This window comes from Dromiciops gliroides, chromosome 4, assembly GCF_019393635.1.
Source record: "Dromiciops gliroides isolate mDroGli1 chromosome 4, mDroGli1.pri, whole genome shotgun sequence".
Taxonomy (NCBI): Eukaryota; Metazoa; Chordata; class Mammalia; order Microbiotheria; family Microbiotheriidae; genus Dromiciops; species Dromiciops gliroides.
Genome location: NC_057864.1, coordinates 214,550,110 through 214,564,373, shown reverse-complemented (window position 1 = coordinate 214,564,373; position 14,264 = coordinate 214,550,110). Strand labels below are relative to the sequence as shown.

The 14,264-nt window shown below is 38.9% G+C and overlaps 1 protein-coding gene across 2 annotated transcripts in view; it reads right to left on the bottom strand.

The window, feature by feature from the left end:
• NPLOC4 (NPL4 homolog, ubiquitin recognition factor) overlaps window positions 1–12,858 on the bottom strand; it is a 60,729-nt gene extending 47,871 nt beyond the window's left edge. Inside the window, exons 1-7 of one of the 2 annotated variants that reach the window (XM_044001173.1) lie at window positions 12,717–12,761; window positions 8,840–8,920; window positions 7,732–7,875; window positions 5,633–5,745; window positions 2,883–3,059; window positions 904–952; window positions 23–117 (exon numbers count right to left, since the gene is read on the bottom strand). In XM_044001173.1, the coding sequence (XP_043857108.1) occupies window positions 23–117; window positions 904–952; window positions 2,883–3,004 (266 nt within the window). In that variant the 5' untranslated portion in view covers window positions 3,005–3,059; window positions 5,633–5,745; window positions 7,732–7,875; window positions 8,840–8,920; window positions 12,717–12,761. Of the gene's footprint in view, window positions 1–22; window positions 118–903; window positions 953–2,882; window positions 3,060–5,632; window positions 5,746–7,731; window positions 7,876–8,839; window positions 8,921–12,716 lie in introns of both variants that reach the window. The other variant, XM_044001174.1, reaches the window with a different exon arrangement.
• Between the last annotated feature and the right edge of the window lie 1,406 nt (window positions 12,859–14,264).

Genomic DNA, 14,264 nt, shown 5'->3' with positions numbered 1-14,264 from the left:
CTACTACAGTCTAACTGCTTACTTATCAGCCCCTCCGGTCAGTTTTCGAATGTAGGCATGGAAGGACATATGCTTCACAGGAGGTTCAAGATGGTTCAAGTAATCTTCATCAAATGGCTGCCAAAATGCAAATATTAAGAGTCTGGTTATGCACCTGTCTGAAAACATGCTGGTTACTGAAAAACAAGCAAACTGGATTCAACTGCTTACAGAAAAATAACCTAGCAACATGTGTTCCCTCTGTAAGCCAGGCACTAGTGACAGAAAAAAAAGTGGATGCTTCATTTTAATTTACCACTCTGTTCAAAACCCCACAGATTTTCTCCTTGTATTTATATCTGCCTCACCAAAAAAGTCCCCAATTTAAGGAGGAATTTTACAAAAAAGTACCAGAAGTCAGGTGAGCCCGTCTAGAAAATCAGGGTCGTCTTGCTATAAATTCAAGGCTCCTGGTTACCAGTCAGCATTATCATGGAAACTCTTAATCTCAACAGGGCAAATTGGTAGAAGAGACCCAAGATTCAGGGCAGAAGTAAATCAATACAATGACAAGCATAAAAACTGACAAGCACAGCTTTGTGTCCGTTTTTTAAAAGGATTGGCTGGGTAGTCTATTGTAAATGGTGCCTCTTTATCACAGTAAAACAAATGCTTTAACCATACATAATCCACAGAGAAGGTCACTATCATAAATAAGGATTCATCCTCTTTCTGCAGCTCACACTGGTGAGAATATGAGGCCCAGAACAATAAATACATTAAGTTCTTCAAATTGCTACTACTGATCAAGGAGAGATTTAGGGAGAGTATTTAGACAGTTCTATGAAAGATACCATCAACCAACACTAAAATATATGTGTGAGCTCGCTCTCTTTTCTCTCTCTCACACACAAAAATTCTTACCTCAAGAGGTACACAGTGCACACATTTTCCCAAAGGACCATGTCGGCAACTAGGAAAATCACAGGCAAAAGAAAAAAGCACAGATTAATTTATCTGCTGCTGTCTACTATTTTACCCATTAAAAATAATATATGACTTAAAACATGATTATGTAGAAACCTTCAGAAGATTGTTTAAGAGCATTTTTATGCTTTCATAATTTCTTTATTAAATATTCTTACTGATATCTTTTGCTTTTATTTCACCCAAATTTCTCCCATATTGATCTCTACTCCAGGAAAGTAATTTCTTATAACAAAGAATTTTTTAAAAAATAAATTAAAAGAAAGCAAAAATTCAGCAAAACTGATCATTACACTAGAAAAATCCAACACTATATATGCAGTATTTCTATACCAGTGCATCCTTACCCTCCCATCACTTCTGTCTTCTACTACACAATTTCCTATTGATAACATGTCAGACTTGAGTATTAAAAAAACACATGCACATTCCAGTTTGAAAAGATTTCCAATGAAGTTACAGGTAATAAAAGGAAATCTAGTATTGGGTTCCTAGGAGGAAATTCAAATGGAGGAGGAGTGCTGCTAATGGTTACGGCTGAGACATGGATCAAAGCCAACTATAACTGAGTACCACTTGTGGTTCTTTAGCCTAAGAAATAAAAGTTGCTAATGCAGCATTTGAAATCCCAATGCTTCAATATCAGCACTACATCATACTGACAAAGTTATATAGTTAAAAAGAGTTAGTACAAGAGAGACAAACAATTTCTCTCAGAGGTATATTCATATCTCTGGGTGTAAACCAAGAGATTTCTGCTTGGTCTCGTAAAAAAAAAAAACTTAATAGGTATATGAGTGCATATACATTTTATATAATCATGTGATTTCTATAAACATTTATAGAATAAATGATTTCTTAAGCAATGAAAAACTCAAAGTGGAGGGACCATACTACTGACATGCTATTAAAAATATATTTATTCTTGGCTTAGCTATTTCTATCCCTTGATGATGGATGAATTTTCAACCCATTTGGGTAAATACATTGAATACTTTGACACATTACTGTATAGTCATTTAATTCACATTCATATGATTTGGCAAACCATTTGATAAATAAATAAATATGCACTAAAAAAATTTTTTTTTGATCTATTACAAATCCAAACTAGTGTCATAACTTTTTGGCAAAAAAATCAGTTCTGCCCATTTCAAACTTTTCAAGCCTCATTTTGCTGCCTAAATAATTCAATATAAGTTTTCAGTATACTGAAACTTAAGTATAATAATTCTTTTTTGGGGGAGGGGCAGGGCAATGGGGGTTAAGTGACTTGCCCAGGGTCACACAGCTGCTAAGTGTCTGAGGCCGGATTTGAACTCAGGTACTCCTGAATCCAGGGCCGGTGCTTTATCCACTGCGCCACCTAGCTTCCCCCAGTATAATAATTCTTAAAGATCGACTTAAAGCTTCTTTCCCTTGGTCATTTTTCAAACTTTTCCCCAGTACTTTACAAATTTCTTCTGAAAGTGCATGTTAGAGAAATTTTGAATCTGAGAGAAAACTAACCAAATGATTTGAAGTGAATTTACCTGAGAACTGATTTAGAAATTACTACTCAAATTCAATACTTGAGTTTTTCATTAGATACTTAGTAGACTCAGACCTCAATGTCTAGTTTTATTGGTTACTGGCCCACACTGGCCCATTACTCATCCCTTTAGTTCCCCCTGTCATTTGTCTTTATTAAGATTGCTTAAATAGGGGCAGCTAGGTGGCATAGTGGATAGAGCACCAGCCCTGGAGTCAGGAGTACCTAAGTTCAAATCCGGCCTCAGACATTTGACACTTACTAGCTGTGTGACCCTGGGCAAGTCACTTAACCCCAATTGCCTCACTTAAAAAAACAAAACAAAAAAAAGATTGCTTAAATAAGGAAGAAAGAAATGAACTATTTGAACACACTCAACACTTACAGTTGTGGGTCTCGGTTTCGATAAATCTTCCCATCCTGTTTGCTAAGGTATTGATCAATCTCATCTTCTACCACATTGGGAATTGCCCAAGCACGTAATGTTTGTGTGGCTGAAGTTTCCATGTCAGATGAGGGTCCAGCAAGGCTCGAGGGAAACAGGAACAACAAATCGCCATGTCTATATTCAAATAAGGAACATTAAATGCATGTTTTTATCAATAATGATTTAGTGAGCACATGTACAAAATCGAACAAAATATGAGGGTCCCCTAAGATAAGCAAATGATTGTGTCAACTATTATAATGAAGTCTCAGTTTTCATTATGCCAGTATCCTCTTGTTTTTTATGTTCTTTACTGTAAAAAAATTTGTTACTTTGTCATCTCTAACTGTACTATACTCCAAAAAACAAAATATTAGCAAATTTTCCATCATTTTAAATGTAAAACATGTTCTTTAGCACAGATTTATACTGGTGACCCAAAAGATCACCCAACTAAAAGTCTAAAGTCAAAGTGCTATAATCTGGATTAGATAAATTATCTTTGCTAATGCCCTTTATCTTAATCATCATAGGGGCTCCTGAGACTCAAAGCACTATAGAAAGATGGGGTATGAAATTTAGAAGTTAAAACAATACAATTCTACTTTATCATCTACTTACCAATTATACTTAGCTTATATGTGTTTAGAACCCAAAATTGCATGGCTTTGGGTTCAAAGGACTCTAGTTTGTACTCCATTTCTGCTGTCTACCTGTGTGACCTTGTGCAGGTCACTTACTATCACTAAACTTAAGCTAGCTCTTCTGCAAACTGTGATAAAACCTGTAGGACCTGGGGGCAGTAGATAAAGCACCAGCCCTGGATTCAGGAGGACCTGAGTTCAAATTCTATACTTACTAGCTGTGACCCTGGGCAAGTCACTTAACCCTCATTGCCCCGCAAAAAATAAAACAAAAAAACCTGTAGGACCTACTTTAAAGTGCCATTGTAAGGCTCAAATGATACCATGAAGGTAAAACACTGCAAACTTTGAGTTTACTATTATTATTAAATTATTAGTTCTTTTCATCTCCTTTGCTCTACAAAAAGTCCCGTTTTTTTCCACTTTCTCCAATACCACAATGATGACCTGTCACCTGAAAGATGGTTCTTAAGATGCAATATATGTCTATACAAACCAAAGAACACGAACATTTCCAATAAGAGACCTCCAGGATCATATATAAACTTCTGTCTAGCATCTAAAGCCCTTCACAACCTAGCCTCTTTTTACCCTTCCCATGACCTCCATGATCCGTCAACACTGGCCACTTCCTGTTCTTCACACACAAACCTCCTTCTCCTGGTCATGCATCTGTACTAGCTATCTCAAATGCTGAAAATGTTCTCACCTCTGCCTGGCTTACTTCAAGGCTCAGCTCAAATCCCACCCTCCACAAAAAGCCTGTCCTGGTTCCCCCAATGCCAGTGCTTTCCCAAGGTTATCTTTTGTCTATTCTGTATATATTTTGTATGTACCTAATTGTTTGCATGTTGTCCCCCTCAATAAAATGTGAGTCCCCTGAGGGCAGTATTTCCACTTTTCTTTTTATGCCTGGCCTATAGGAAATGCTTAATAAATGATTGTTGACTAATATAACATTAATTGGATCCTGGAAAACCCATAGGCAAACATTATGAAGGAGTAGCTAGTTCCATAGAAGGAAGGCATAGGCAAATAAATATAGGCCCTACTAAGGAAACTGATGCTCAGAAGAAGTTTCTCTGAGGATTCAACTATTATCTGGGATTACTGCTGACTATACAATTTGCAATTCTAACAACTGACCAAAAAGCAGGGTTTTGCAATGTTTGCTGATAACAAATTAATGACATGAGAAATGATTGGTCAGAGTAATGTTACACATGAGATCAATCAAAAAACATTTATGTACCTACTATGTGTTGGGCACCATGCTAGGCACTAAAGATGCCTATGATTTGCACTAAATTATCATGTGTTTCTCCTACTAACTATAGTGTTCAAAAAGCTTTGTAAAGAACATCTGCTTCTTGACAAACTAGACCCATACAATGTTGGCCAAACACATACCCAAGAGCTACAGAATTCATGCTATACAGTGTTCTGAGGAGACCCCTGGAGTCCAGTTAGCTTGAGACTGTACTAACTTAAGGGTTCTGCATGCTGGAAATGTGATTATCGTACATCCAAAAAACCTACTCCGGTGTGGAGCAACAGTGAAAAAAAAAATAGAAGAGGACTGTAGAGTAGGAGTCACCACTGGCACTCATGTCTAGCTACAGAGGGAAGCAATGTCTCCAAGAGGATTCTGCCACCTGAAAAAACCCCAGCAGTCTCTGGCGAAACCACACTGTTGGCATTCATGCACAATAGAGGTCTTCAAGTATAAAGTTAATTGACTTGATTTCTTCCCAAAGAACTACATTCAAGGTCTTTTGTTCCTAAGAAGCTGAGTGTGCAGTTTATCCAATCTCAGTACACTTAAGCTACAAATCTTTTCCCTCAATGACATACCTCTCAGAATACTGCAAGTCAATCAAATCTAGCTCAACAGTAACTGCAAACTCAGTTTGACTGCTTAACACCTTGCAAGAAATATGACAGCTCATATATTGGTCTGTAAATAGGAAAGTATCTAGACTGCCTTGAGGAGATAAGTTACAGATGAATCTACCTGAAGCAGTCAACACTTGCTACATGAAACTCTCCCCACTGAGTACTTACTTAATTTTTAACAGGTTGAGGGATTTGTTTGGTGATGCTGTTATCTCTCCTGTCTTGTTTCTATTGATGTAAACTGAGAAACCATTATTCCGGAAGCCAAACTCCTTTGCAACCTAAAACAAACCCAAAACAACAAAGGCATGAACATACACACATATACATATGTACACACATACATATGCATACACACACACACACACACACACAAGAGAACACACCCAGATTTTCTAAGTTCTTAAGTTCAGAAAAGCCTGAATTTAATGGGATCCTTCATTATTATTTTGCTAACTTTTGAGTAGTTTCCAAATGAATGAATTCCCTCTGAAAGACAGGTGGTACCTCCTACATATATGCTGTTCACTCTAGAGTCAATTAGAGTAAAGAAATTGAGTTCAAAAGAAGCCAATCCCTTGTACATACAGATTGTCAACAGAATATATGATAAAAATAAATTTAATGAAAATATAAAGCAACAGATATAATCACAATTTGATTCAATATTTATTAAGCATCCACTCTGTACAAGATAGATGAATAAAACAGCTTCTATCCTCAAATAACATACAACAGGGAAGGTAAGACAAATAACTGCAATACAAATTAGAATAGAAATGAATAGAAAAGGTACAAATAATAATGATCATACTTCAATATTTCAAGTATTCATGATTTAATTAGTGTTGTCATTTCTGGTACAAAAAAGATCTCACTATTGTGCTTGTTAATGGACAAGTCTTCCTAATCTGCCATGCTCCCCCTCCCCTCCCCACAATCAAACTCCTGGTGATGAGTTTCTCTAAATTCCGCTAGGCTGGTCCTTGGATACCAGCCCTCCGGTCCATTGCCAAGCCCCTATTTGCATCCATTCAACTTGGTAAGACCTGTCAAAGCTTGTGATTTTCTGGCAGAGTCTTCAAGAATGCAGGGTCACCTTCATGCCATGATGATGATGTACTGGAACAGGACTTTACCAGAGAAATAATAATGATGATGATTCCTGATTTAATATAGTGTTATATATCTTACTGGGTACTTCTGAACTGCTATGAGAGTTACGAGGAAGTTATGTTTACCTGAGGAGCAGTGTTGGGTGAAAGATCATGGGAAGCTTCCCAATGGAAGTAATACCTGAGCTGGGTCTCAAAGGATAAGAATTACTTCAACAGGAAGCAATAAGGAACAGGGGATGGGGAATACATTCTAAGTACAGAGCAAAGGCACAAAGAAATAAAGTGGGACAAATTCAAAGCAATGATGAACATTCCAATTTAGCTGGATAATGAATGACATAATGGGGAGTACTGTGGGATTAAGCTAGAAAGGAAATCGGGTGCTAGACTGTGGTGGGTCCTGGCTGTGAAGCTCACAGAGTTGTAGTTTATTCAACAGACAACAGAGAACCATGGAAGGTTTTTGAGTGGCACAGGTACATGATCAAAGCTGCACATTAAGAAGAATACTTTGGCAGCCATTTGCAGGACAAATTGGAGCAAACAGACAATGAAGGAAGAGAAACACCTTGGTGCTCCTCTCTCGTTTTGTATTTTAAAAAGCAAGTCTCTAAAGATGAACTTTTTAATTTTAAAATTATTATTTTAAATGTAGCTGGATACTCTAGCATTAAAAAACAAAACAAAACAAAAAAACAAGTCGAAGTAGATAGTGAAACTTGATTTTTTAGATTAAAAGAAAAATAATGTAAAGAACATCTTGTAACAGACTGACTTGATATTAAACAGTTGCCCAAAAGACATATGAGAGAAGCACAAGAATCACACTTCCATCTTTCAAATAGTCAACTCTATATCAGTCCCTTACTTTGCTTTTAAAAACAACTTTCAACAAAGTCAAAGGTAAACAATATCAGAAATGTGGTGGAAGGGATTAATCAGTAGTGTGGAAGACCTGAATAAAGCTCTAAGATCTCTACAATTCTATGAAATATAAATTCCCAAAACAAAGTAAAATATTAAGCTAGTTATCAAATGTTATCAAGTATGATGCTATTAAGGACTAGATGACAAGACATTTATATTAATCAATGAGATTATTTATAAAATGGTGACACAGATAGAATAGGAAGAGTTAATAATACTTACTACCCTTACTTTTCTTAAGGCAATTTTTTTGAAGGGACAGGATGGGATGCACTTTAAAAGCACGTTTCAGACCAGTTCTGCCTTTATTTTTATGAATAATTCTGGGAAATTTCACCTGGCCAATAGGTGCTCTATGATGGTCTGCTGAAGAGAGTAGAAACAACAATGCTCACAAATCACATCCCATCAATATAATCCCTCCAGACTATCAACAGCTGGGGCTGTTATGTATAAACTCTCCCTAAGAAAGGCAAGATGCAACATAAACTGCTAGGAGGGAAGTATTGGGATTAAAAATCAAGCTCTTCTGCTAGCAAATCAAAGTCAGAGCTCCAAGGTCTGTCTTCTAGTTTCACCCCTGGAAAAAAAGCAAATGTTGATGTTTCTTGTTTCAGTGTTTGAGAATTCTGCTTCTGAAACTGAACATCAAAACCTCTAGCAAATAAGAGTCAAATTTTAGAATGCTTGTAGCAATCTTATAACCTCAAAAACTCAAAGTGAAGAATAATTAATTCAATTTACTATTATTTCTTGTCCATACTCTCCCCACAAAGTTTTCAATAACAGTCACTTCAGTTCAGTTAAATCTTTTAACTCTCTCATAAAGTCTATGAAGAGATCTCATACAGAGCATCAGTGTCAACTCACACTTCTAAAAAACTGCTAGCAGATGTCTATTACTCAGGTTAAAAAAGCAAAAAAGAAGAGTAATTTAAAATTTCAGCAAGGCTCCTTTGAACCTTGTAGTTACTATTTTAAGGCCTCTCTTCTTTTATTCATAGTTTATATATTCAAATTGTTTCTACCATGTGGGTAGGCAATAAAGAGCATCAAGTACAAATGGAAATATAGTTTAAATTAAATATCTTTTACTTTTCAAAAAGTATTTAATAGCTTCACCACCAAGTCCTCTTGTAAGATCCCAACTGCCAACCAGTTTTGCTACATACCCAACCCCAGGATTTTATAGAATGCTGACCCAATTATAATCCACATGGGTCGGGGAGAAATGAGTGAAGAGATTGATTTGGGGGGAGAAGGGGGAGGCAGAGAATGGCAGGCAGAGAAGGGTAAACTGCTGAAAGGTAAACACCAAAGTCACAAATACCTTTTTCAAAAATGTTGCAGCTGTTTCTCTCTTTGTTGCAGTGATCCGCTTCACCCCCTCTGGTGATTGGACACGGATTATCTGTTAAAAATGAAACAAAAAGGAGTTACTGAAAAGAAACATAAAGTCCTGTCCCATTATCTGGTTGAGACAAAAATGACAGTAGCTTTTCAGCACTAAAACAAAGACTGCCACTGAAACTTCAGAAGCCATAGACCATACTTTTTTTCCTTTTTCTCAATACCAAATCAATTCTTTCTAGAAAATGAAAGGGTGAAAAGGAAGATTTGCAATCATCACCAGGTAATGTGGTGTTATCTAAAGGCACAGCTCTGACTCGAAAGTTTAAGATTATTTTGAAAAGAGCAATGGTTTTATGTTTTGTGCTGAATAACACAGCTTGCATTTTAGGAATTATAAAAGACTAGATCTGGGACAGTGAGATTATTTTTATCCTGAGCCTTTGAGATTTATTCATGAAAGAAAACATGTATCATCACTGAAAGAAGATTCAAAGTCCTTCTGAAAAGGAATTCACTTGATTCTGGAATCCTTTTACAAAAGCACTGGCTGACCTGTAGTACAAGAAATCAAACCACCACTTATCCTTGGTAAGAAGTACAAAAGAATTAATAGTACTGTGCCATAACAGAGAAAACAATACATTTTTACAGGAAATGAGGATAGGGACAGTTATTTCACTAGTCTAGGAACTTTCAAAGAGGAAAACTTCCTCTATCAATGCAAACAGGTACCTTCTCTGCAACTTAGTTTTAGAGAGCTGGGTAGGTCACTGAGATTAAGTGACTGGCCCAGGGTCACATAACCATTAAGTGTCAGAGGTGGTACTTGTGCCCAGGTTTTCCAGGATCTATCCACTATACAACCCTGCTTCTATGCTTTTTATAGCAAGCCTAAAAGATCAGGCACAGGGTAAGTTGGGAAGTAGATATATTTGTCCACTGGGCAGAGGTGTCCACTTTCCAAGAGGACTTAAATTTTTCATTTGAATCAAAGTTATTGCTTCAAAGAGTGATGTTGAAACAGAAGGACAATGTTGTGGAAAAATAAATGCTGCTCTAACCATCTGAACAGAAACTGTCCATGCAACAACAGACTGTCAGAAAGCACTTCTGTTATAGTTATTTTTCTCAGCATTTACTGTGCAGTTTATTGGATAAAAGTGCTAACTCATATGAGAAATGTATGATCTGTTAAAAAATTATTTTCACTATTACATGGCAAAATGCCCCACTGGCTCATGACTCCCTGAACTTGACACATTCTAGGATCATATTCATCAAGACTAATTCATGTCCCCCTCTAAAACAAAGGATCACAGGATTTGGAGCTGAAAGGGATCTTAAAGGTCTAGTCCAACACCCTCAGTGTGCAGATAAGGAAATAGACTTAAGAGATTTGAGATGATTTTCCCAAGATCACAGATCATAAGTAGAAGATTCAGGATTCGAACTCTGGTCCTCTGATTCCAAATACAGGGCTCATTATACTATAACAATGGGATGGGTTTGGGTTGTTTTTTTTTTTATAAATCACTAAGTTTTTGTCCAAAAACCTCCATTGTCAATTTCTAAGTTTAAGGTACTGTATTTCTTTGATGAACATTATGAACATTCCATTCATTAAAAGTTTAGAAAAAAGTGAATTTATCTCTTTACCCTAAACTTTTTAACTTTTGTGAACAAGAATCACAGACTAGCCCTTTTAATTTTGGACTGTTCATCTCATATATGGATTCAGATTTCTGTCAATGTCTCCACATTAAATAGAACTTTAATACTTTGATGTAAAACATATACATACTTATAAAAACATTTCCATTCATGTTTGAATCCTCTAGCTCTAAATTAACAAGGGAAAAATATTCTTCTGCCTATTCTCCTACAATAATTGGGAATATTAAAACTCATTCCGAACTAATCGATTCTGCTCAAAAATACAAGATTATTTCTCCTCTAAGAGACTGAATCCCAGGTTTCTGAAATAGTCCCTCAAACTACAGACATTATTCTGATTTGATCATCTTAAACAGCGCAGAATATATGCTCCCAAACCAATTTCAAGTTTTTTTGGTATTAAAGATTTGTACTAGTTTTAGAAGACACAAGAAGAGACACAGACCTGAGTACATACCTATATAAAAATTATATATCTATAAAACAGGGATGACTATGATAGCTACTACATATGTCACAGAAACAGAATATTTAGAATTAAAATTCATGGGGCTTTAATCTTTTTTTGTGCCCACCCCCACCCCACCCCACCCCACCCCATCCCCATGGCACTTTGGTGAAGCCAACGTACCCCTTCTCAGAATGTTTTTAAATGCATAAAATCATAGACAAAGGCTTACAAAGGAAACCAATTATACTCAAGTAGAGTTCACAAAATATTTTTAAATAATACGTCTCAAGACCCTATTTTAAGAACCCTTGGCTTTTGCCTGATTTGAAGATCTCAACAATACACTCAATATTCTTGAGAAAACATAATGTATCTAAATTAATTTTCCCCTAAAAGAAACATTTCAAAAGTATATGTGTAAATGTGTTTAGTTGTTCAGTCAAAACAATTTTACAAACACCTAGCTTTATTAATGGTGGTATAGCCTTACAAAAGTGTTTTTTCCTGTATATCACTAGATTTAAGAACTTTGTAACAAGATCTGACCATTCTTACCCTAAACGGAAGGGTTTAGTTTTCCTGTAAATGCAGCTTTTTACCACCAACAGTTTCCTAACCTATTTCTAGCCCCAAGTCACTTGATTTCGATAACTTATATCGGCAACCTTATATTTAAAAGCATCAATACTTTATTTTCTTTTATACTATTCCTTCTTTTCCTCCCTAAAGACAGAATCAGCAGTGAATCCGGTTTCATAAAACAAACCTAAATAGAGGCAGCAGTGGTTAGTGAAAAGTCTAGAACCAAGAAGTTTGGCTCAACAGAGAGGTATCCAGGGAGGGTCGATTTCACCCTGAAGAGCTGCCCAAACAGCAGGTGCAAGAAGCACCACCATCCCTAAGTCTGGACATCACTCATCTCACTGTCTTCTCGTTTTTTTAACCACCAAAATGCTACTGCCCCAAACATCGTTCCTAATCTTCCTGAGTCACTTGCGTCTTTGGTAAAGCCCATAAAACTTATCACAGCCTAAGAAACAACCGGTTTCTGTGCTTTCTGGTTAAGATTTAATTTTGCTGTAAAGTATTAAGGTGCAGTGAAGTCTGATTTCCCAAGCACAGGGCCAAGGAAAGCAAGGAAAGAAAAATAAACTTCCTTTGCCACGTTCCTTTTAGACAAGCATTTACCAAGCTTTTCTTGGAAATTAAAAAAAAAGTCACATTACTGTACTTTTGTTCTGAACCTCCTTCCTGTGGAGGGGAAGGAGCTGTTTTTTTTCTTGTGGTATCCTTATTTGTACCTACTTTTTGCTCCTTGGCATTCATAAGGAGAAAAAAGTGGGGGACAGAAAGGAGAAATGGGGAGCTGATGGAAAAGACAGGGTCGGACTGCGGCCGCTGCTCTGGGGAGGAAATGGGGTCTCTATTTGGGACTTTTCCTGTCCTGGCCTCCAAGGTCGGGGTGTTCCCCCGGGAAGGCTGACTCTCCCCCAAACCCCGGCGATCTCCCGGAGGCTGCGTCCCGGAGAAGGCCGAGTCTGAGAAAGAGCCCAGATGGCAGGGCCAGGGAAAGGGGGGAAGCCAGAAGGCCCAAGTGCCAGGGGCCGAAGGAGACGCGGGTCCACGCCCCGCAGGCCTCGGCGGTGAAATCTGCTGCCTCATCCCAGAGGCGCCCCACTCGGCTCGCCCTCCCCGCCCGCACCGGCCGGCCCGCGGGGAACTGACTCACGATGCTCTCGGCCATGGCCGCTGCCGCCGTCGCCGAGCCCTGCCGCCCGACCCCCGCCGCCCGCCGCCCCGAGTGGCCCGCAGCCGCAGCTCCGGCTCCAGCCCTGGCCCCGGCCTCGCTCCTCCGCCCGCTCCGCAGCCACCGCCGCCGCTCCAGCTCCGCCCGCCCGGCCTCAGCCTGCAGCCGACGTCTCAGTGCCACGCTCAACGCGCTCCCCCAGGCACGCAGAGCCGAAAACAAGGTTCCGGCTTCCACCGCAGGAAGGTCCCTGACACCACCCTTCCCCCCCCCCCCCCCGCCTCCCTACGTCTGCGCTTCCCCCGCCCTGGGAGCAGTCCCGCGGGTGTCTCTTTTCCCCCTCCCTCGGGCTTACTTGTGTTCCTTCTGCTTGCTACCGTAGACGTTCATCAAGAGCCTCCGGTGCTCAAAGCTAAGAGGCTAGTCTCCTACTTGAGAATATAAACTCCTTGTGGGCAAGAAGGATTTCATTCCAACCTACTGCCTGGCTCTTCACAAAGGTTTATTTAGTCTACCTCGAGAAAGGTACTATGTAAAAAAGGAAATCAAGAAGTGTTCACAAGTGTATTTCAAGATAGACTACATAAGGAACCACATAACCACATAAGGAAAATATAAATTAGTTAAAGTGTTTTGGGAATTCAGAGAGGGAGCAATCAATCTATTAACGTTTATTAAGTGCCTACTATGTGCCAGGCACTATCCTAATATCCTTAGGGGATACAAAAAGAGGAAAGAAACAGTCCCTGCCCTCAAAATTTTACAATCTAATGGGGAAGACAAAGATATACAAAGCGAGTTGTTGTTGCTGTTCAGTCATTTCTGACTCTTCACGAGCCCATTTGGGGTTTTCCTGGCAAAGGTACTGGAGTGGTTTGCCATTTCCTTCTCCAGCTCATTTTACTTACGAGGAAACTGAGGCAAACGGGGTGGTGTAACTTGCCCTGGGTCACACAGCTAGTGTGTGAGGTGAGATTTGAACTCAGGTCTAGCACTCTCTCCACTGTGCCACCTAAACTGCCCAAAACAAGTTATATTACTGGATACATAGGAAATCATTAACACTGGAATTAAGAGGGGTTGGGGAATGTTTCCTGATCTAAAAGGGATCATGGAAGGCTTAGAGGGGAGGTGGCTTTTAAAATGGTATTATGGGCCCAAGCCACCCCAGAAGTTCTCTGGGGCACATCAAAGAAACTTCTCCTAGAGAAATTAAAACAAAGGACAGACACACCTAAAGAGATAAGTGGAACCAGATCAGACTGAGCTAGCTCCAGGACCCCCACCCTTCATTTCAGTCTCCTCCACCCCTGGGGAGATAAGATTAGGTGTAGCTGCTGCCTTTGTGGCCGGAGGAGGAGAGAGATGGCTTGAGAGATCCACAGCCACCCCTCACCCAACTCCCCCAGCTAACACCAGAGGGCAGTGGTCCTCCCTCAATAAGAGAACTTTCCACAGTCAGATGATCACCTCATTGGACCACCATTGGATCTCTATAAAAGTATCTGCCTGTCTCCTGCTTGAAGAGAT